This window comes from Lepisosteus platostomus, chromosome 12, assembly GCF_059453375.1.
Source record: "Lepisosteus platostomus isolate fLepPlt1 chromosome 12, fLepPlt1.hap1, whole genome shotgun sequence".
In the NCBI taxonomy this organism is placed as follows: Eukaryota; Metazoa; Chordata; class Actinopteri; order Semionotiformes; family Lepisosteidae; genus Lepisosteus; species Lepisosteus platostomus.
Window position 1 is genome coordinate 16,067,875 of NC_142622.1, and position 22,654 is coordinate 16,090,528.

The following is a 22,654-nucleotide window of genomic DNA, read 5'->3' on the forward strand; positions in this document are numbered from 1 at the left end:
ACTTGCTCAGAAGTCTGTACTGTAAAATTTTGCATCTTCAACTGTGTTGTTAAAGTTCAATATATATTTTTAGTTATACTTATTCGACTATGGTATCTCTTACTTCTGTTGAACATTCATTAAAACTAGGAAGTGGTACTTAAGATTCCTAGTGCATTTACTAGTTCTAAGGTATGAATACTTACAACTGGAGCTCTGTAAAAGTCTGTAACCCTCCGATAGAATATGCCCTGCAAATACTGTAGGGCGAACGCCTGGTCTGTCCCGGTTTTTCATGATGTAATGCCTTCACAGTCAAATGGTGGGTGTCTGTTTTCCAGGGGGAGCTGAGGATCAGTGTTCTTCCTGCCTACCTCTCCTATGACGCTCCTTGGCCGGTCCGAAAGATCCCCATGCGATGCACTGTGCACTACGTGACATACCATGTGGAATCCAAGGTGAGACCTGCTTTTTCAACAGATAATGTCTGGCTGATGCTTTATAGCAGAACAGATAGGAGTTACAGGTGGAGCGATGCGAGGATGAACTTGAATAATGACTTTGTCATCCTAGGTCTATGCCGTGTGCACAAGTGTGAATGAAATATGCACGCGCATTCCCAGGATGACCGGTGAAGAGAAAGAGTTTGAAGTCATAGAAAGAGGTGAGGTTTTACTTTTATTTGGAATAGCCAATGGTGTGTGTGGTGTAGAAAGGCCTGTAAATGTAACTTACCCCTAGAGGCCACAACACAGTTTCTATATTGTTTGTAAATAGCCACGGTGGGGATTAAGTAATTATTAGGTGTTCGGTGCTGGTTAATGAATGAGTATTTTCACATGGGTGTAATTAAACCTTTGTTTACTATAAAAATGCTATGCACAGTCATCGAAGGCTTGGGCGTATTTTGCAGAAAGGTCTAATATATAATCTCTTGGAATGTAGTCTTTGTTGTCTTTGTGAGTGTTGTGCATGCAGACACTAGGGACAACCCTGGCGGGGTTGGTTTTTCATGGCTCATAGCTACAAACCCTGCACGCTTACATTGGAGAGAATGAGAAAACATGGGCAGACTGCTGTGACGTGCCCACTTTTGACCCCCTCATCACTGGATATGCCATGACCCAGGTTCAAATCCAGGGGCTCCATTTTGATCTAAAGGACCCCAACAACATCATCATCATTATCATTTTCTAACCCGCATTATCCAATACAGGGTTGTGAGGGAACTGGAGACTGTGCCGGCAAGCAACGGGCACAAGGTAGATAGCATCCCAGGAATTGAACCTAGATTCCCCAGTGTTGCGAGGCAGCAATGCTAATCACTGCACCACTGTATCGTCCCCCCACCGAGGACATATGGAGCTTTAATCCGTTGTAAAAAAAAATGGGAACTTTGATTTGTTTTTTGTCAGATGAACGGTACATCCACCCCATGCAGGAGAAGTTTTCAATCCAGCTGATCTCTCCTGTTAGCTGGGAGACCATTCCCAACACACGGTAAGTATACAGCAGGACTCGGCAGTGGAGGAGTGTTAATCAGAGTAACAGGACCTGCATGGAATATAGGCAAAACTCATAGCTGTGTCATCCAAAAACATTTTGGATTTTCACAACCCTTTATTCTTTCTAATCATTTAGATCATGGTTCTAAATTACTTTCACTTCAGTCCCCAGAATTGAGCACTTTTTTCTTAAAAATGGAGGAAAGTGTGGTTACAAGAGCATTGCTGAAGATAGAGCTCTACTGGAACAACACTATGCTAAAACAGAGATCAGTACTGCAATGAGAGCTGTGGTGGTGGAGTACGACTGTACTGCGGTAGCAGCAGTGCAGTTTCCATGTGCTACACTGCACTGGTCCCATTGTTGTGGAGCCACACAAAACTCCCAGTGTGCCGACATCACCGTTGGCCTCCAGGCAGGAGAGCCTGTAGTGCTGTCTGCAAGAGGCGCCGGGCTCCTCAAGCCCTGGTAAATGGGGACCCTGTGGTTGAGGCCACGCGTGACCCCCTACTGTAACGGACTCGCGTTGTCCCCCTCAGGATCGACCTGGAGGAGTGGGAACACGTGACCTGTATGAAGACGGTGGCCCTGAAGAGCGAGGAGACCGTGTCGGGCCTGAAGGGATACGTGGCCGCCGGAACATGTCTGATGCAGGGCGAGGAGGTGACCTGCAGGGGCAGGGTAAGACCAGGCCTTTCTAGGCCCTTCAGGGAGTTTGACGCCAAACACCTTTTCGGCAGGTCAGGGGAGGTGGGGTGCACAGAATAATGTCCTTTATGCCATCATGACTGCTTAGTTCTTATTTTAGTCTTGCTCAAAACTTTGTATGTTCTTGTCAGATTTTCACTCATGAACCTTTGTGTTTTTGATACTCTGTGATTACCTATACAAACTACATTTTCTGCTACGCTTTTCCAACACACTGTTGACAACTTTTTTTCTAAAAGTGCTGTAAAGTGAAGTTAGACATGACCTAGTGTTTTGAAATGTTTTCTATAATTTGCAGTAATTAATAATATAATTTGCAGCCACCTGTCTTCACATCTTATTATTTTCATCCCCTCACAGATGTGCCGAATTGTTTTTACTTCCTAATTGGAAATCCTGCGTGTATCTGCTTCCAGATCCTGATCATGGATGTGATAGAGGTCGTTCCAGAACCAGGACAGCCCCTCACCAAAAACAAGTTCAAGGTTCTGTATGAGAAGGAGCAGAAGGGGCCAGTCACTGCCCTGTGTCACTGCAATGGCTACCTGGTCTCTGCTATTGGGCAAAAGGTAACCTTGGTTCCTATCTGCCATGTTTTATAACAATGCAGGAATGTGTATTAGTGTGTTTGCTGTAAACATAAAATAATCCAAGGATATTAAATCACCAAAAGGATACCACAGAGCTTATTGATAATTTATTTTAGTATTTCTCCAATGCTTTGTAAAAAACACTGTGTGCTTTCTGTGACATATCTTGAGATTTGACATCTTGCAGTGTCAGTGCATTCCCAGGGTGAAGTGTTCTATTCTTCTGGGATCTCAGGTATCACAAAACATTAAGAAACGCTCAAACCTGACAGGTTTCTAAGCATGCAATGACCAGGCGGAGTGCTATACCTGCCCAGATTGCCCAGAAGCCTGACTGCACTGCTGTGTGTCTGGTGTGGTTTGCAGATATTTCTGTGGAGCCTTAAGGACAATGACCTGACGGGGATGGCCTTCATCGATACCCAGCTCTACATCCACCAAATGCACAGCATCAAAAACTTCATCCTGGCCGCTGATGTCATGAAGAGCATCTCTTTGCTGCGGTACCAGGAGGAGAGCAAGACTCTGTCTCTCGTCAGCCGGGTAAGGACAGGAAAGGACTTTGCCAGACTCCGAAGATGATGTAGAATATTGTGTGTTCATGGCTCCTTGTTTGAGGTTTATTTTGTTCATGTGATGGCCATAAAAGTATTTTAAACCAATATGACTGATTTAATCAACGAAAAACTATTACGTTGGAAGGTTGGTTGCTTTTAACTTTGTCTTACTGTCAGGAGTTAGTGAGCAGTCTTGACAAATGACACCGATTGCTCATTCCTGAATATTTCTCCAAATCCATTCCCCTAATATAGTTTTATCATGTATTTGTATCAAAGGCAGTGTTCTCTTTATGAGGGGTATATTGGTTCCTCTGTTTTTTTTTTAATTTTCACTAGGCTTGACATAAACAGCTGAGATTGCCTCATCACCTAAGCCCGATCATCTCTCTTACTAAAGAGGTGATGTACTTGCACAACAGTTGCTTGACTAGGTTACAGTATGAGTCATGGGTGATTAGTTTATCAAATATCAAAATCAGTGTCCAAATCTGTATACTTAATTTTTCTGAACATACACAGGCTTGTGTAGGGGATACATTTCTTTGATGCACTTTGGTCTTGAGGTACAGCATTAACATGCAGTGGTCTGCAGTAATTGAAAGTGGCTAAGCTGCCTGGTGATGGTAAGAGAAATGTTTCATCTTTCACGCAGGATGCCAAACCTCTGGAGGTTTACAGCATTGAGTTTATGGTGGACAACGGCCAGCTGGGATTTCTAGGTACAGTATGGGATAGTGTTCATGGAAGGCTTATCTTTAGGTGTCCAGTAAAGCAAAATCTGTGATTGTGATAAATTCTATTATGGCCTGTTAACATTGAAATTAACATTTTTTTCCTTCATTTTAGTGTCCGATCGGGACAGGAACCTGTTGGTGTACATGTATCTGCCGGAAGGTATGTGACTGCACATTAATAACTGCTCTGAAGAAATGCTCCAGTTTATCTTTCAGACCTTTCCTAGACAGTTTCACTGTGGAAAGAATAACCTGCCATAACAAGCACCATTTCTGTAACTTCATTCTCTTGCTAAAACATGATTTCATGCCGGGATGGGTATTGATAGATGATGGTGGGGACTGAACAAGTAAACGCTTGGTCCGTCTTGTCTGTGGGGGCAGCGTGGCCCTGGAGCAGGTGGCTTGGAGGGTGGGGAGAGAGAGGGGGGGCCCCAGGTTGGCGCAGGTTGGTTCGTTGACTTGGTTTCGCCTTCAACAGCGAAGGAGAGCTTCGGGGGCATGCGGCTCCTGCGGCGAGCGGACTTCAACGTGGGCGCCCACGTCAACACCTTCTGGAGGATGCCCTGCCGAGGAGCCATGGAGGGGCCCAGCAAGAAGCTGCTGGCCTGGGAGAACAAGCACATCACCTGGTTTGGTACCCAGTTTTTTTCCCAGTTCCAGCTGTCCGTGGGCAACCATAACCAGAAACGCTGACTGCAGGGTTGAGGATAAGTGTGCGGTTTGGGGTGCTCCTACTCCTCCAGGGGGTTGTGTACATGAGCCAGAGCCCAGAGGCCTCATTCTGGTTAACTTGTTGTGAGCAACTTTGTACAGACTGCTGAGAATTTACAGTAACATGGCACAAATTTGCTTACCACTTCTAAATGCGACGTAAGCTGTACCTCACCAAACCTGAAATGAACAGAGCTGCTAAGTGTTAAACCCTGTTGCCATCCCCATCTCGTTGGGTTGCTTACTTATTATTCCTCTTCATTCTTTCCTGTGAACACGGGCTTTGTCTTCCTGTAATTCTCAGCCACGCTGGACGGTGGGATTGGCCTCCTACTCCCCATGCAAGAGAAAACATATCGGCGCCTGCTGATGTTGCAAAACGCTCTGACCACAATGATCCCACACCATGCGGGCTTGAATCCCAAGGCTTACAGGTACTTTTTAACCGCATGTTTTCATTTTCCGAACTCTATTAAAAGATCTGGCTGTAACATTTTATGTCTGTATTGAGTACTGGTCAGTATAGATCGGTCCTGCGGAAGCATCTTGTGTTTTAAGACTTCAATGCATTCCGCCTGGGAAGGAGATTCTGGGGTAGATACTGTAGGACTGTGTGTTAATTCAATGCACTGCTGGGGTTCTTCTGTGGTGTAGGATGCTCCACGCTGACCGGCGCTCCCTGCAGAACGCGGTTAGGAACATCCTGGACGGCGAACTTCTGAACAAATACCTGTACCTCAGCACAATGGAGCGCAGCGAGCTGGCGAAGAAAATCGGAACCACCTCGGACATAGTGAGTACTCCCAGAGAGCTGCACCCCAGAAAACGCACCGATGTAAGGGGGACAGCAACGCATTGAGCTTCCAACAAGGAAGAGCCAGTGGGATGGTTGATCCCATGAAAGGAAACGGAGAAAAGCTGTTGCCTTAACTGGGGCAAGGGGGTGGGAAATAAGTGGGGGTTTTAAAAATAGGACACCATGTGCTGTACAATATCTACACCAACCTGACAAGAGAAAAAAACGAAATAAAAAAACAAAACAGATCATATTGGTAAGCCAGTTGCCACCATTTTTAATTGAATTTCTCATCTTTGTACCTTCAGACACTGTTTTCTAATCCCAGTTCGCTTGTTGTAGATTCTGGATGATCTGCTGGAGCTGGACAGGGTGACGGCACACTTTTAAACAGCACTCGCCTGGCTTCCCACCATGTGGCTTCTTCCCAAAACTCGTATTACCACTGTACAATTGTTTTCGACGCCTGAGTTTTTGTAGTAATTGTGTTTAAAAAAAAAAGAACTTCAAGTGTTACATTTGATATGGAAGACTATTTTGTAAGCAGATATTAAAAAAATTAACTAAAATCCTGAATGAATTCTGATGGGATGCAAATTTTGTGCTATGTGTGGGTGCATGTCAGGTCCATATTACAACTTGTTTATTAACAGAGGTGTTTTAAAAACACTTATCTAGCTTCTTGTTTTGAAATGAGTTTATTTTTCCTTGCCAAGCAAGAGCAGCTGTAAATACTCAACTAAGTTCCAGCTCCATTTCACTTCCCCAATAACAGATAACAAATTGGTGCCTCCAATTCATGCCAACTGCTTTTCTGAACTGCAATTAATGAAAATTGCTTTTGACAATTCTGACCAAGTGAAAAAAAATGAATATACAATTCTGAAGCATTGTTTCATAAAGAAAATATGATTAAATAAGAGAGTGAATGCAGTGTTCCTAGGCTTTATTTTGCACATGAACTTCCAAGGTAAGATCCTTAAAGTACACTTCCGTTTGCAAATGGCATTTGAAACATAAAGCTCGAAAAACCACTGGAAGCAATGTTTCTGTGAAAACTTTAGCTATGTGTTGAATTTGTTGATGTATTAAAAATACATATCCAGGGTGTAGTCTCAAAGGGCTGGCTGTTTTAACAACTTTTGCATTGACCTTAAAAACCCAAATATTTCCAATTACAATTAAGCAAAGAAAGCATTTATATGATGTTTGAATGTAAAACGTGCAGTATAAATGTTATTAATTTGTATCAATATTGCCCCCGAGAGTTAGCAGTAATCACTATTTGCAGTCCTGGCCCTTTAGTGATCCAGGTGAACCCTCAGTAAGGTAATTTAACTCTTAATTTGATTAGAGATTATTTTACAGCTTCTTAATCTTGACACTTCAACATTACAGATGACAGTTTTAAAATACAAAAAACAGGGAATCTGTAAGTTTAAATGCTAAAGTCAATGTTTAAATAATTGGCTTGACTGGGCTTTTAATGAAATTGGAATCTCAGATAGAAAAAAGACCTGATTACAGAACTGCAACATTTCAACACAGAAATAAGCTTCATTATCACCACTGTTTATAAATAGTTTATGCATAATTACAAAAAATTAAGCAAACTTTTCATTTTCATAAAAGACCAAAGATGTCTATCAGTCAGGGCAGACTGTTGCCTGTAAAACATACTTAATTCTATGCAAACTGTCTGGAAGAGAAACAAAGACAGGTAAAAATCTCATTTGTAACTTTTGTTCTAATCATGATAACGAGGTATGCATATTGTGCATTTTTGATTTTTTTTCACAGGATAGCACATGAGGTACTGTTCAATAATTGCTTAAAGTAATATTGTTATATTGAAAGTTAATATGTTTCACACCTTAAAATTATACACTATTACCGTAATCAGTCTAACCTTTGATCAGCAAATTCTTAAGCGGAGGGAAAACCTGATGACACTTAAAACAGGACCACTCCTACAGTAAAAAGGCGCTGAACAGCAGGCAACTCGATATTTTAACAGCAACTCGCAAGGCACAGGTAATTAATTGAAGACACGTACTCTTTCAGTGGCCTTCTTAAGTTCAATAAAATCTGCAGTATTTCTCAACACAAAATGTTAGTTTAAAACCATGTGAATGTAAAATGTTCTATGACATAACTTTCAGTAAGTTTTCTTGAGATCGCAATTCCTGTTTAATCAAGAGACAAAGCAGGTGCTCTAGAAACCAGAAGTGGCTGAATCCAAATTTAGTGAAAATTTTACTTAGCGAGTTAAGTCTTTCACCTGGGTTAGTTTAAAAAACAACTGAAAAAGTGAAAATCGAAGAGGCCTGGTTTCCTGGATGCTGCCTTTCCATCCAGTCAGGAATCAAGTATCTTCAGTATGTTCACCTAGTACAACTTCAGTTTCACAGGAATGGCCATGGAGACCTGCAGCATATCTGGAAGTGTAGGACTGAGGGCGACTGCAGACCATCTGACCACAATACACACCCAGAGGAACTGGAGACATTTACTAACCTTTACAAATTTCTCTCTTGTACTGAGTAAATTAGCTTCCAAATAACTAGACTATTAGTGTAGCAGTGCTATTAAATGTAAAGAGGTGTGGCTACAGGATTCTTGCAAAGCCACTTACCCTGAGTGCTTGTCACATGCTGAGCTACACCCCAGATCCAGCAGGCTCTTGCAACACAAGTCACGCAAAACACGTTCTTGTAGTGCAGGGAAACAGGAGTCCCCGCCAAGCAATAGACGAAGCTTGACAAAACTGTCACTGAACTTACCTAACTTTGGAAACTTCATAAATCACAAGAGTATAGACATAAAAATCTGACAGTGATGAAATGTCAGCAAAAAAATATTGCATGTTTCCAACACGTATTTAAAACTGAAGGTAAAAATATTTTTAATTCACCCCTACTGTTAAACATGGTCTTTCTTTCCACCCTCTCAATGTGTGCAAACACATTACTTTGAGTGCTATTTGCAAAGGGCTCACAGTTTGAAGACTAGATTGATGTGTACTTGTTGAGTCCAACCACAACATCTACAAGTTTAATAAGTGATATTTGTATCAGCCGGTCTGCATTTCTTTCTTCTTCAAAAGTCTTGCATTGTTGTTTTGCCTAAAAAAAACAAGGTCCATGTTGCATTTTGATCCAGGTCTAGTTCATTTACCAGTGTTCCCAGTGTGAATACTGGACAGAGTGCTGAGCTGCTTTGGCTTTTTGGTCAGAACCAGTGTGAAGACGCCGAGAGGGACACTGACCTTCCTTTGAAAGGTGCTCTGCTTTCCCCAAGTGGTCAGCGCAGACCTGGACCACAGTGGCACCGGTCCTGTCTGCTACAGCACAACCAAAGTATGAATCCTGCTTGAGATGGATCGTCTTGCGCGGATGAGGTAATGAGATGTGCCTGCCCGTCCCTGAGCTGGCCGAGGTCAGTGCTGCAGGTACTGGTACACCTGTTCATCCGGGGGCAGGAGACCGAAATGAACCAGCAGGCGAAGCAGTGAGGCTGTCAGGTGCATCAGCACCACCTCAGACCTGTGGGTAAGAGAGCCGGTGTAGCTTTTTTTTGTTTTTAAAATTAAAACTTCCAGGCATTTGCTCTCCCTGAATTTCAGCCAAGTTATTCACAAATGAAATGCAAGGGGGGAGGGGGGGAATAGAAGCCCTAACACGAGGGGACTCTGGCGTGACAGCAACCTGTTCTTTTCGATTTTCTCAGACACCCCCTCCATTAAAGCTACAACTACACTGCCATGAGATCTATGTTAAAAAAAAGACAAGAAAATGCACATGTGATCTGATTGTTGTATGCTTTAATCTCAAACTCATTTTTCTTTTCCTAAATAAGAAAAGGCCCTTAAAAGAAATGAGCTACGGGAGCTGGAGAATCGGACAGAAATCCAACAGTGCAGAAGCAGCGGTATTGGGGACGGAGGGTTTACCTTAATGCGCATTCGAATTTGAGGCTCTCCCACACTACCCGCAGCCAGCGAAACACGCTGAAGCGGGGCAGCCCTCTGAGCTCATCCGACTGTATCCTGCTCCACCCCTTCACGGCACTGCCAGCCACAACCAGAGAGGAACGCGGTCAGCAGCTCCCATCGTTTGGCCTAGTTCCCAACCCTAGGCCGAAAACCGGCCAAGGGCACGCGGCCAAGCTCTCTCTTTTAAAGGGAGCTTTATTTTTAAACTCTTAACATTTCCACTTGAACACACTATTGCTCCTTAATGGAGCTGCACAAAGCGGCAGAACGCATCACAACATCCTAGCTGAGAGGGCACACTTCCCTGTCTCACGGCCCAGGCGTGGTACCTCTTCGCCATGACGAAGTATCTGTCCACAGGCGCCCCCAGGGCGATGTTGATGCTGCGCACCGTGTTGATGTTGCGGAAGACCAGGAGCATGGGCCGAGGCAGAGCCTTCAGGACCTCCATGATTCGCTCAAAGCGGTTCATGGCCATCTCCCGCATGTAGGCCGTCTCCTCCCGCGTCAGGATGTTGGCCAGCCCCATATCGCGCATGTTGATGGGCCGCTGGAGCAGAATCTCGCAGAACAGGAAGTAATCTGCAGAGGCAGGGTGGAGATGCCCATGATCTTGGTGGCAATATCTCAGGTTTAGCCAAAGTCAACTTTATGTACAGCTCCATTCTTTAATTTTGAATTATTTTTCTACTTTTTAAGCTCCTGATCTGGACTTTCAGATAAACCCAGCTCGGCTCGCTCACCGGCAGGAGCCATTCTTCATCGGACCCGCTGGGAGCTTCACACTGCCTCACGGGAGAGTCAGTACAGACTGCATTTGTGGTGCATCTCTGATTGACAGCACTGCAGAGTAGCAAACAGGGGATACTGGCCAGCGCAGACAGGGATTGATGAATAGTGAGCTATAGCCTGGAATATTCTCAGTCACAGCTCAAACTGGAAACAACCCTAGCTCTGTGGAAATCAATCTGTGCTGCAAGTGGAAAATCTACCCTGAGCAGTTCACCCGGCCTTTAATCCAACCAGACGGGAGTCACTTCCAAGACTAAAACAGCAGATTAATCAAGTGCAGAAGATTCAGAAACACTATCTACATGGCAGAGAGAGCAGGAGATTTACTTTGTAGCTTTAGTAATTCAGGCAATACAGTAAACTTTCTTCACAGGTACTTTTAGAATTGCCCAAAATAATGAAGAAAATCCAATCTGAATTCAAAAACTGTACTGAAAATATTTAAACCATCCCATTTTATTCACTACTACTGTGTATGGAATTTATAGCTCTACTATGAGATCCATTTTCTCAATGCTTTATCTACTACAGGGTCTCAGAAAGCAGGATACACACTGGACAGAATACTAGTCCATCACTGGACACACACAGACACACTCACACCAGGGCCAATTAACTACCAGTATGTCTTTGGACTGTGGGAGGAAACAAGAGCACCCAAAGGAAACCCATGCAAACTCAGGGAGAGTATACAAACTCCATGCAAATAGCACCCCGGGTCTGGAATTGAACCCAGGGCCCCAGAGCTGTGAGGCAGTAATACTAACCACTGCGCCAGTGAGCTGTCCCTACTACAAGAAGTAATTCAAAAATCATAAAGTACTTTTTCTTTTTAAAAGCTTTATATACACAACTCTCAACTGGCAGCCAGTCTCAAAGGTTCTGCACAGGCCACAGCTCTTACCTCGGACTCCCAGGTCAGCAGAGTACTTCTTCATAGCTGGCTCATCTCGCAGAATGATGGATCGCCACAGCTTACACAGAGCCACCCTGTCACTGAAAGTGCAGGTACGACACAATCCGGTAAGAATAATCACTTGCACAGCTCCTTTAATCCCCAGTGATCCCATAGTCGCTTCACAAGCAGGAGGGAAAGAAATATTATAAAGATCCCATAAACTTAAATCTCAGGGTAATATTCTGTCCTCCATAGAGCTCCCCCTTAATTCACCTAGTAAAACAGTTTGCACTGGTGCTGTTGCATCAAACCTTGAAGGTTCAGAAGTTAAATCCACAGTTTTTCACCTACGAAAGGGTTCACAGAAAAATCAACATCTAAAATGTTTTGATGAAAAATATTCACTTTGAAAACTATATATCATTTGTCATTCAACAAAATGGGACGTGTCTGAAAAGGGGAGTTTTGTAAGTCACTGCATTTACACTGAAAACCATGTAATGGGAGAAAAATAGCCTTTGGTTGTTACTAAACACCTGCGTATTTGAAAAACCTCCAAAGCAGAGACAAAAAAAATGGCCCCTTACTTTTTGCTCAGGAATTCATATAGTCCATGGTCCAGAAGAACTAATTCAGCTTTCTTATCTGGACCTCTTCTCACAAGGACTGAAATAACACAGATTTTGTATTAGATTTCCTTCAGCTCCTTGTTAGTGTTGTTCAAGCATCTAGTCATTCTAAGATCTCTAAAAACTGCATTTCATTTTGTACTGGTAAATACAAAGCTTGCATTAGATATGTTAGATAGATTTTAGGGACCCTACACTCACAGGTTAAAAGAAAAACTACACTTTTACTCTTGAATGAAGAAAATTCCATCCAGTTCAAGTCAATGAATGAACTTCTTCAGAATCTATAGTGAAACATGGAGCACAGGGTACAAATAGAAACTACAAGGAAGTGCTTTTAAAACTGTAAACTGAAGGCACTTTCTTGCATTAGGAATTTGTCTTTTTGCATACCCCAGCTTGCTCTCCATGAGACACAGGCACACAGACGGGGAGAGAAAAGCTTGGGGTCAGAGCGCAGGGTCAGCCATTTATACGGCACCCCTGGAGCAGCTAGGGTTAAGGGCCTTTCTCAGGGGCCCAATGGAGTAGGATTCCTCTTCTGGAACCAGCAACCTTCCAGCCACAGGTGCAGATCCTTAGCCACAGTGCCACTGTCCCGCCAAATGCCAACTGGGCCAATGCCTATGATGTCAAGGTTGATGCCAATGCCTTGTCTACTTTCAGGGAAATCTGGGTGAGATCCTGAGATCAATCAGCTACTTGAGATGGATGAGCTGAATGGTCTCCTCTCATTGGTAACCTAGCGGTTGAAATGGACAAGCGCAGCGGGCTGACCTGACTGCAGGAAACAGCTCAGGAGCTAATCCAGGAAACTGGCCCATAGTCTGTACACGTGGAGCGTACTGCCCCCTCCCGACAGAAGACAACAAATGGGTCACATTGTAATACGTGAAGCTTGTATACAGGAACCTGCAATTCATCCTCTCTTCTACCAAAAAATATTTTAGAGCCAAAAGGTGACAGAATATTGAATAGGCAAGACACAAACATGCCTCTAGTAACTTAAAATATCTAAAAATGTAGACAGCTAATTAAAGCAATGCCAAAAAACATATGCTTCCATTTCCAAAAACAGGGCAGGGAGAAATATATCCATATATATGCGAGCGTGTGATTGGGCGTGTCCAGTGATGGACTAGCATTCTGTCCCGGTTGTATATTTATGGAATCCTGATTATCAAAATACACAGTGCTCCAATTGCAACTACTGTGGAAATTCTGAAACTTTTTCACACTAAATTCTTACTTAGGGACTATTACATCATTTACCTTCCACATCCATCTCCGTTACAATACAAGGGATCGTTGCCAACTAACCTGAGGGCTTTACGAGCGCAATAGCGCAATCCTGTGCAAAAAAAAAGGAGCAAAGACACTCACACAGCTGCAAACCTACCATTCCCAGGGTGAGGGTCTGCGTGAATGAAACCAGTGTAAAATATCTGCTCCGCAAACGTTCGAATCAGCTTATCGGAGGTCTGCAAGACAAAAAAAAAAACAATTTCTTACAATTCTAAAATTGTTACAGAATATCCTTAGATATCGTCCATTTTTTGCATGCTTTAATTCCAGCAACTCTAAATCAAACTGGAAACCAACCACCTATCTGAAGTGAAGCTGCATGAAAATAAAATGAGGAGACAGGAGAGTTGTGTGATATCAGGCTGGGCCGAGCTGCCTTCGTGAAGATCTTTGTGCGAGCGCAGGGTGTCTGGCACTTCCGTACGAACACGCTCTTCATCCCTGGCAAAGACACTGGTACCTGAAATCTCCGGAACAAGACAGTACTCACATCTTTCAGGCTGACGCCCTGCTTCTTGATCGCTTCCACGTCATTGACTTTCACACCTTCACAGTAATCTGCTGTCAGGACCCTCTGCAAGAGTCCCAGGAGTGTTACTCACTCACAGACAATCATCTTGAGCTGTTAGTTCACATCCCATTTTAAAAGCAAAGTTTCAGATCTTGGAGTGCCTGTTGTCATTATTAATATGGGCTCCCTGTGCAGTGTTAAGGATCCTGCTCTCAGTGGAAACAACTCGTTGGCACAGAAGAAAGAGGAACTGTCCCAGAGCTCCAGATGCCCAAGTCTGCCCAATCTGCGCTCTGCAGATTTGCTGTTTCCTGGGATTTTAAGGTACTGGTCCCCTGTAAACAGCAGGGGTCTACTATACAACACAGCTAGGCTGATTCTTAACCCTGTTAATTGCAAACAAGGCCAAATGTTTGTTTTATTGTAGAACGGTAGTGGTTTGTGGTAGTGGTAGTGGTAGTGGATTTATGTAACAAAATGTTCTCCATGTTTGGCTGCTGCTGTACTGTACCTATTTAAGTGCTTCCCCAAGGTTCTACTGGTGGGTACCGGGACTCATCTACTTGTGTCAGAAATTCAAAGCCCTCCATGAAACCACGAGGCAAAACAAAATGAGGCCGTCACAGAAAAATTCAAAAAGCTCCACTCTGCATTCAAGCACACTAGCATCTAAATATTTAAAACTGGTCACTGAATTACATGTATAACTGAACTAGTGTCAGATCTCAGAAGAGATTAAAGAAGAATATTCAGCAACATCTGTAACCTGACACACGTATATTCCACACACACACACGAATTCTGAAGACAGACTGACTCTGTAGCTGCTGTTCTGTTCTCACCTTACTGGTCTTGTCCCAGTAAACTTTGGGAATGACAATGAATTTGAAGTGTTTGAGATCCTGGGCACAGCGCTCCGAGTTCCGGCCTTCGTTCTCGAAATCCAGCTCCTGGGCCAGCGTTCCTTTCAAATCCTGATTCCATACAGAAAGAGGGGAAACATTTTACAGCACCGAAGATACACACTTAAACTAGAACAAGCGATACTTAAACAAAATTCAAATCTGTGCCAGTCCCAGTGCTGGAACGTGATGCATTCCAAAAAAAAAAAGGGCTTTCTTAAACACCTTTATCACCCATCGGAATCCAAAGCTGGGATGCATGAACTTCACGATATCCAGAAGTATTTCCACTGTCCGTATATCCCCATCGAATCGGTCTCGGAGGTCTATGTACTGCACCTAGGACAGAGCAGAGGCTGGATGTGAGGCTGACTGGCACCACTGTGGCAGTTCTGTCTCTGCTGCCTGGATGCCATTTTGTCATCATATATGAACACTGATAGGAACACCATGACAGCTCTGTGCAGTTTCTTAAGAGCTGAACGTGCTAGCCTCCACACTGATGAAATATGAAAATATTTTTAAATAACTAATAGTTGACATAGGTTATATCAAAAACTAAATACTAAATAGAGGAATTTCGTATGTGAACCAGGACACAAGCATGTGTCTAGAATAACTTATTCAAATCATAAAAATGAAATACATGCAAATCTTTTATGATTCATTTCTTTCTGGCTCTTGGCCTGTTGTTAGGAATTTGACTGATGCTGGAGTGATAAGGACAAAAGTACTTTGCTGAAGGACACAGCAGTATCCCCACTGGGATGCGAACCCGCAACCTCACAATCTAGAGTCCTAACCAGCTCTGCCTAATTCCAACTCACACCAAAATAGAAAGTGCAGCAGAAAGAAGACTTTGTATGAGTATCTGTGAGCAGATGGCTTAATTATCCCCCCCCCCCCCCAAGTGCATCAGACATGATACAGATATACAATGCAAAAACATGAATGCAAATATATTGGTATAAAAAAACACTTAAGCACAAATCCCAAAGGGAAAGAGGTACAGAAGCTCACTTTGTGCACAGAAGGGTAGGGGACAGGTAGGGCTGCAAATTTCACTTTTGCCAACTGAAGCATCTGCCTACAATCCCTCATGCAGTGGACACACAAAGGAGGAGCAGATCGCTTCCACAAAAGAGTCAAATTGACACTGACGGAGGTTCAGGCTTGCGCTAGAAACCAGCCCCCAGAATGAAGGCCGCGAGGGAGACGGCTGGCATGATGGGAAGCCCCCCACCTTGACGGCCACAGGAGTCCCATCCTGCAGCTCCGCCCTGTGCACCTGAGCCAGGCTCGCTGCCGCCACGGGCTCGTAGTCGAACGTCTTGAACATCTGGTCAGGAGTGCTCTGGAAGTCTTCCAGGAACAGAGCGTCCACCTGCGGGGACATTTGCAGACAAGGACGGGTCAGGGATCGCCTCCCGTTAAACGACCTTTCGGGTCCCGCGTGGATTTAAGTTCTATGTGTCGGTCAGGAGAGCAGCCGACATCCGGAAACTGAATAGAGAAGAAGTTTATTTGGCGATGGACACAGGTACGCCTCATCTCATTTCATCTTAAGTAATGACCAGTTTTTAAAAGAGGGTTATGAAAACTGCCAAAAACATTCACCTCTGGAAATACAATTAGTACTTGGAAAAACTGTCAGAAGCATTTAATCGGTGCTGCTAACCAGAGGTTTAGCAACCCGATCTCTTGAGTACAAGAAGCAGTAAATACAGCATTAAGATATACTCTGCAGAACTTACAGTAAAAATGACATATTTTACTTCATAAAAGACATCTGTACAGGATTATGCCATTTAAGATGGTCCACTCTGCAGGGATGGTGAGAAGGTTAATAATGAATCAAAATTTGATTATTTATAATTAGCTACAGTAGCTGTGTCTCAGGGTTTCCATTTTAAAGTCACCTGAAAGCTACCTTGTTTTACCTCTGGAAATGATTGTAGTAAAGCATTTCAGAAGCTTGTTCTGTTTAGGCTGACCTGTTAGCTGCACAATACATCAGAGAGAGACACCTGCAGTTTCTCTTCCTAAGTTTTTTTTTCTTAAAAATTTAGAATCATCACTTTTTTGATGGAACCCATATCATTTGGAACAAATTGAGGAAGTGTAGGTAGACTCCTCCCCCCCTGCTCATCTTTGAGCCAATCGTCTTTTAACACATTGCAGGAAGCACTGCCTTGTAGCGGAGGATCAGCGCTGATTGGAAGACAGGTGTGGCCCTCAATAAAAGCACCATAAACCTTCAAGCACCTGGGAGGCCACAGGGGGCGCTGGGTCTCACCGCAGAGAGTGTCCCACCACTTGGAGACACTGGCAGCTAGTCACGTGACCCAGGCTCCAACCCGTGATCAGAGGGTGGACACGAATATCAACAGGCAGTTTCAACGGTGGGAGCAAACCAACACATTGTGCTTTTCAAAACCCTTCCAAACTGTAATAAGAGCTGACTTACAGCTCAGCCGTATCTGAAGTTGACGTGTTGGAAAGGGCTGAGCTGCACTAGGACACAGAATCGCGAACAGCGTGACTAGCGCTCACCTCCTTGTGTCTCCTGTCCAGAGCCCGGTCCTCCAGCACGCGCAGGGTCTGGATGTACTCGGGGGGAAGCAGGTGGTTGAAGGCACACAGACCCTGGCCCAGCTTGATGTACAGGCCGCCGTTCCGAATGGCCCCTTCCACCATGTGGTCGGCAGCCCTCTGGTGACAGGCCGACATCCCCACCGCGTACTCCGGGCTGCTCTAGCAAGAGATCGGAGAGCCGTCAAAGAAAGGACAGGGCCCCAGTCCACAGAGCAGAGGCTCTGTGGCTAAGGATCTGCGCCTGTGGCAGGAAGGTTGCCGGTTCAAATCCCGTGGCCGGCAGAGGAATCCTACTCCGTTGGGCCCCTGAGCAAAGCCCTTAACCCCAACTGCTCCAGGGGTGCCGTATAAATGACTGACCCTGCGCTCCGACCCCAAGCTTCTCTCTCCCCGTCTGTGTGTCTCATGGAGAGCAAGCTGGGGTATGCGAAAAGACAAATTCCTAATGCAAGAAATTCTATACGGCTAATAAAGTGATCTTATCCATGCCTGTCCTGAGGAACTCAGCCCAGTGACAGAACGGTCCAGTCTGTAAGATGTGCCCTCATCCAGGATGGAGACTCACTTGGATACAGGACCCTTTGGACCCATCCAAAATGACCCAACAGAAACCATTGTGCTTTGGGATCTTCTACACAAAAACCTTTAAAATGGCAAAATAAATTTGCTGATATACTCCTATATAATAATATTTACTCAGGTCTCCGAGGCAGTCCAGTGATTCTGCAAATATTCAGGTTATACCCAGCTGGTGAGTATGATAGCAATTTATACTGAGTAATTTAGAATCGAGTTGTGCATTATCAAGAAATCAATGTAGCATGCAGACACTTTTTGTTAACTCTCTTTGAGGCTGAATGCTCCCCAGCAGAAAGCAAAGGCAATCCAATTTTGAAGTGATATTAAAGAAAGGTTTAGAATTGTAGGACACACAAATGAAATCCCTGAGCTCTATTCAGGGGATAAATCATTAAAATGAGGCACACAATATCATCAGGAATAATATTAAAAACAGCAGTAAAAGAATACTGTAGTCACACGTAAACAGAACTGAATGTCTTTTATTGAGATTTACTCTGTCTTCTGTCAGTCTCCCATCCATCATCCTAGATGTACTCAGAAATACATCCTCACTGTATAGGGGTGTGAGTAAAGCAAAGCTCATTCTAAAAAAATATATTTTAGGATTTCAGTTTATACAGCCCATTTTGTTATTTTGTCTTAGGCGTGCTCACATTTACCGTGTTCAAAATTTACCTCATCCAGCCCCTGCAGGCTGACGTTTGAGGTCCACCAGTAATCAAGGGAAATCGTCAATCCAACACACAGTGACCTGCATGATCACAAACACGATTCTTCAGTTCAGAACAGTCAAGCACTGTGAATACAATACAGTAGTCCCCCACCCCCAATTCTGAGGCCACCATCTGAGGACACCCAGCAGTGAATTGTGTATTTACACAACATGTCAAACTTTGCCCTTTGGAAATGATACACTGGGCCTCACAACACTGCCTTGTCTTCCATATTCATCTTAATATGTACTTGCTAAAAAAAAAAAAGATTGAGGAAAGTTATTGAAGAGACAGCTGTAAGCTTAGTACATGAATAGTTCCTACAGCCTCACCCAATACAGTAAGCCAGACCATTTGCAATTACTAAAACCACTCCCTTCTTTGAATATCCAAAGAACAGACTCCTCCATCATTTTTATCTGCATCATTTTTCCTGGAAGTCCGAACTTGTAATAGAGCTTCACTCCAGATACTGGGGCTTATTTTAGCATCAGATAACTGAGCCTAAAAGCTGCCAGTTTCTGGAGAATCGAGCGGTGAAAGTTGGCAACCCAAAATGCACGAAACATTTCAAGCCATCCAGCAGGCAAATGTGGAAAAAAACAAACCACAAACACACCTGCCAAAACGGCCCAGCCCTTCAAACAAGATTCTCATCCTGCGTCTCTCCCGCGGCCCTGACAGGGCGTACTGCACTCCCAAGACCAGCGGCACGCCTGCCGCGGCGCCCACCAGCACCTTCTTCAGAAACCCCCTTCTCCTCACCGGCCTGGGGAGACACATCAGCCGTTACCATCTACCGCTCCAGTTCTGAAGTTTCTGTCCAGGTGCCGTTCCGAGGACGCCTGTTGCTAGGACAGCACACACAATCCACTCTCCTCCAGAAATATCTTGCCGGCAGACGGTATACATCACCTTGCAGACCAGGAGCTCAGATGGGCCAGTGGGGCAGAGCCTGGGTTGTGGTGCAACAGTGCCCAGTGGCGCTGACACAGCCTCAACTGCAGGACACAAAAACACAAAGCCACTTAATCCAGAGCCAGACGTCTTTCTGTGTGCTGGAACACCAGACCAAAGTGTTTTTTTTTAAAAAAGAAACAAAACAATTCACAAAGCACAACAATACACATTACACCAGAGCGAGCAATATCTTAACACTGCCAACAATATAAGGGTGTTTTTTTAGAGAAGTTCTTGCTCTCAGAGATCCTTTTCAATTCAACCTGATGAAAATATCCTGGACCAATTCCCTATGATCAAAAGCCCTTGAGGACAGTTAAGGTTTCCAAGTTTTAAACTTTGCAAATCCCATTATGCAGAGCACCACACCCATAAATGGGCACAGTAATCAGATGATGAAGGGCTTTCTTTTTCATGCAAACAGGGTGAAATGTTTTTAGAAGCGGCACGGTAGAGAGCAACTGCTAAATCAAGGCTGCTGGTGTCCATTCAGAGGCACAGTTGTTTTTATTAGCAGTTTAAGAGAACATCTTGTTACAAACCAGATGATTTAAAGATAGCGCTTCAGTGTCAGGGACCTGACCCGAGACAGTGGGATCTGTCTCATTCTGCAAGAGCCGATATGAAGGGGAGAAACTGGGAGAAAGCTGAAAGTGTAAACGAAAGGAAGGACAGCCCTTTTTTCTCCTTGTCTCTTCACTGACATTCACCCTTGTAAGAGTTTCGACACAAGGCAGCTTGTAACTTGCCCTAAGCCATGTATTGAAGCTGGAGGGGACAGATAAGGTTCTATTAGCTTCAAGTCAGCAAGCAAAAAAGACCGACGATCATTTATTCCACACCTTATGTTATTAAAAAAGATTCCCGGGGATTGTTCCTTTCTAAAGGCTGGTAATAATAACTAACGCGACCAGTGCTGTTTCCGCATTAACAGTTAATTGGGTGAACAGCAGCGCAATAAGACATGCAGTAACACTACAATGATGGTAAAAACAGTAACCAATTTGACGTATTAACGTGGTTGGAATATTGTATTCTACATATACATTAATTTATGGTACATCAGAAATATTAAAGGGGAAGACAGTTAATTCTTAATTACCCTTTCGTCTGCTACAGACTGATGCATTTGACATGATCAATACAGCGTGCAACTGTGAACTGGGAGCTTTGCGAATAATTGTTCTTGCTGTCATTACACCAGCACTATCAAAGACTAACCTCACTTGAAGACTGCGTCTTCCAACTGACACCCATTATCCCTTTTTAATATTCATAAAACTGCACCGAAAAAAATACTACCCGTTCTGTCTCGGTACCAGCGAAATCTCACACGTATAAAAGCACGACACTAGAATTTAGAATATTTTGCAAAGTGAACTTGTCACGAGCAAGCCGTCATTTGGCACTACTACGGACTGCATTTATTTTCATGCCCGTTGAAAAAGTTGTCACCCACTTTCAAAATGCAACTCGCTAAACCCTTGAAGTGATCTTTACTGTGTTCATTCGCTTACCGCTCTGAAAGTATCTCCGGCCATGTCGCTAAGGAGAACAATGTGTAAAACCAGTCTATGCCCGGACAGTATATGGAAACGCAGGCTGTGATTGCCAGTCGCCCTTCGCCTATAGTTAACGAGCAAGGACTCTGACGCCTCCCCTCGCTATTGCCAGGCTCGCCTTACACACGCACTGAGGTCATGTGACACGTGGGGTGACTGACTAGCGTGAAGCTAGCTTCGTTAAGCGACGCTAGCTTGGCAGCAACCTTTCAAAATAAAAGCGTGACTCCGGAGCTGGCAGCTGATTTACGCGTCACGTCACGTGGACGGGATAAGACTTCCTGCTCTCCTTTCCGGTTGGGGTTTTTAAATTTGTGAAGGTGCCACAAAATAAACGAGGGAGGAGGTCCATCTCTGCGTTCCGAATAGGGAAACACCTTTTAGAGTACCGCTGCCTGTATTTATAGAAGTGTAATCTTTATCAGCTATAGATTTGTGATTACCGTTCCTCCCTGGCCTTATTTATTAAGGGTAGCGTTTTTGTAATAGGTAGAAACTTGGTGCAGAAAAGGACAGCGCACTGAGGTGGTTTTAATCTACAGCTTATTTCGAATCAGCATATGACAAACTGCTGCTCTCAGGTGGGATGGATTGGTTTTGGGTTCTAAAAATGAGGCCATACTGGGCCAAAAAGAGACTTTATAACTGTCAGTGAAGTACTTTAAAATGAACCCATTTTATTTGAAAAAAAAATATTATTAATTTTAAAAAAATCAGTTTACTAAGAAGTAAATGTGCCAGCAAGAGCCCTTACAGATGTCATGTTTCATGACGTCAAAGCTCGCGTTAAAATGTGTATAGCTTGGGCTAAGGGTTAGAGAACATGCAAACTGTTTCTGCTTGTTTACATTACATGTTAGGGTGGTGTGGTGGCTCTGTGGCGAAGGATCTGCGTCTCTGGCTGGAAGGTTACCAGTTCGTATCCCGCGGCTGTCAGAGAAATCCTACACCTTTGGGCCACTGAGCAAGTCCCTTAATCACAACTGCTCCAGGGGCACTGTATAAATGGCTGACCCTGCACTCTGACCACAAGCTTCTCTCCCTGTCTATGTGTCCCATGGAGAGCAAGTTGGAGTATGTGAAAAGACAAATTCCTAATACAAGAAATTGTATATGGCCAATAGAGTGATCTTATCTGCCAAATGTTTTCCCAGACTTTTCTATATAAATCTTTCTGCATTTCCTTTATGGTTTCTATAGTAACTGCTTATCCTCCTATTTTATTAGCATCATATGTATACTTGACTAATTTATTCACTATAACAGGCCAGAATACAGGTCATTCTGTAACAGTAGGAGGAGCAGAGGTCTTCAAACACCCCATCATAGGCGTCTTAAGTCATTGTCTCCTAGCAACAGATGTGTCGACTCACAGACATTCACAAATTTCAGAATGATTACTGTCAATAAGACATTGAAAACCTTTATTCTTTCTTTATAATGCAATACTTTTGAATACCAAAATATTTCATGACTAACAAACGGGTAAACTAACTGAATGTAATGAATATGTTTAAGCTTCACGGCCGTCATCAAGATTTGTTCTAACAAATAAGGATGCTTACATAGATAAGTGTAACAGCTCATCGTGTTTTTCATTATTACCAGTAGGTTAAAATATGAA

At 43.7% G+C, this 22,654-nt stretch overlaps 2 protein-coding genes across 7 annotated transcripts in view; one reads left to right on the forward strand and one right to left on the reverse strand.

The window, feature by feature from the left end:
• The window catches only part of cpsf1 (cleavage and polyadenylation specific factor 1), a 21,579-nt gene extending 15,416 nt beyond the window's left edge, over positions 1–6,163 (forward strand). For all 3 annotated transcript variants that reach the window (XM_088601139.1, XM_088601141.1, XM_088601140.1), the window contains exons 27-38: positions 321–437; positions 553–643; positions 1,395–1,479; positions 2,025–2,166; positions 2,610–2,762; positions 3,150–3,326; positions 3,996–4,062; positions 4,190–4,237; positions 4,559–4,714; positions 5,096–5,225; positions 5,446–5,584; positions 5,930–6,163. In XM_088601139.1, coding sequence (XP_088457265.1) covers positions 321–437; positions 553–643; positions 1,395–1,479; positions 2,025–2,166; positions 2,610–2,762; positions 3,150–3,326; positions 3,996–4,062; positions 4,190–4,237; positions 4,559–4,714; positions 5,096–5,225; positions 5,446–5,584; positions 5,930–5,977 — 1,353 coding nt within the window. In that variant the 3' untranslated portion in view covers positions 5,978–6,163. The remainder of the gene's footprint in view (positions 1–320; positions 438–552; positions 644–1,394; positions 1,480–2,024; positions 2,167–2,609; positions 2,763–3,149; positions 3,327–3,995; positions 4,063–4,189; positions 4,238–4,558; positions 4,715–5,095; positions 5,226–5,445; positions 5,585–5,929) is intronic.
• adck5 (aarF domain containing kinase 5) lies at positions 5,841–21,164 on the reverse strand. Of its 4 annotated transcripts, XR_015925681.1 has the most exons (16): positions 20,986–21,163; positions 19,424–19,509; positions 19,128–19,277; positions 18,471–18,546; positions 17,172–17,372; positions 15,862–16,002; positions 14,844–14,957; positions 14,559–14,690; positions 13,696–13,779; positions 13,300–13,381; positions 11,859–11,937; positions 11,278–11,369; positions 9,911–10,163; positions 9,540–9,656; positions 8,856–9,132; positions 5,841–8,712 (listed from the first exon to the last, which is right to left on the reverse strand). XR_015925681.1 is itself a non-coding variant. In XM_088601142.1 (15 exons), exons 1-15 carry the CDS (start codon positions 21,007–21,009, stop codon positions 9,027–9,029), a joined length of 1,737 nt encoding a protein of 578 aa, XP_088457268.1. In that variant the 5' UTR covers positions 21,010–21,163; the 3' UTR covers positions 5,841–9,026. The 4 variants fall into 4 exon arrangements, 3 of the variants coding, with proteins under 3 accessions (XP_088457268.1, XP_088457269.1, XP_088457270.1); XM_088601142.1 differs by having other exon boundaries at positions 5,841–9,132; XM_088601143.1 differs by lacking the exon at positions 18,471–18,546 and having other exon boundaries at positions 5,841–9,132; positions 17,172–17,367; positions 20,986–21,164.
• Positions 21,165–22,654: the final 1,490 nt, after the last annotated feature.

Coding starts and splice junctions, on each gene's coding strand:
- adck5 (XM_088601142.1), bottom strand. CDS start 21,009: ATGGCCGGAGATACTTTCAGAGCG. Junction 11,370..11,858: donor TATGAATTCCTGAGCAAAAA/GTAAGGGGCCAT, acceptor CTGCACTTTCAG/TGACAGGGTGGCTCTGTGTA. Junction 9,133..9,539: donor AAATTCGAATGCGCATTAAG/GTAAACCCTCCG, acceptor TCTTACCCACAG/GTCTGAGGTGGTGCTGATGC.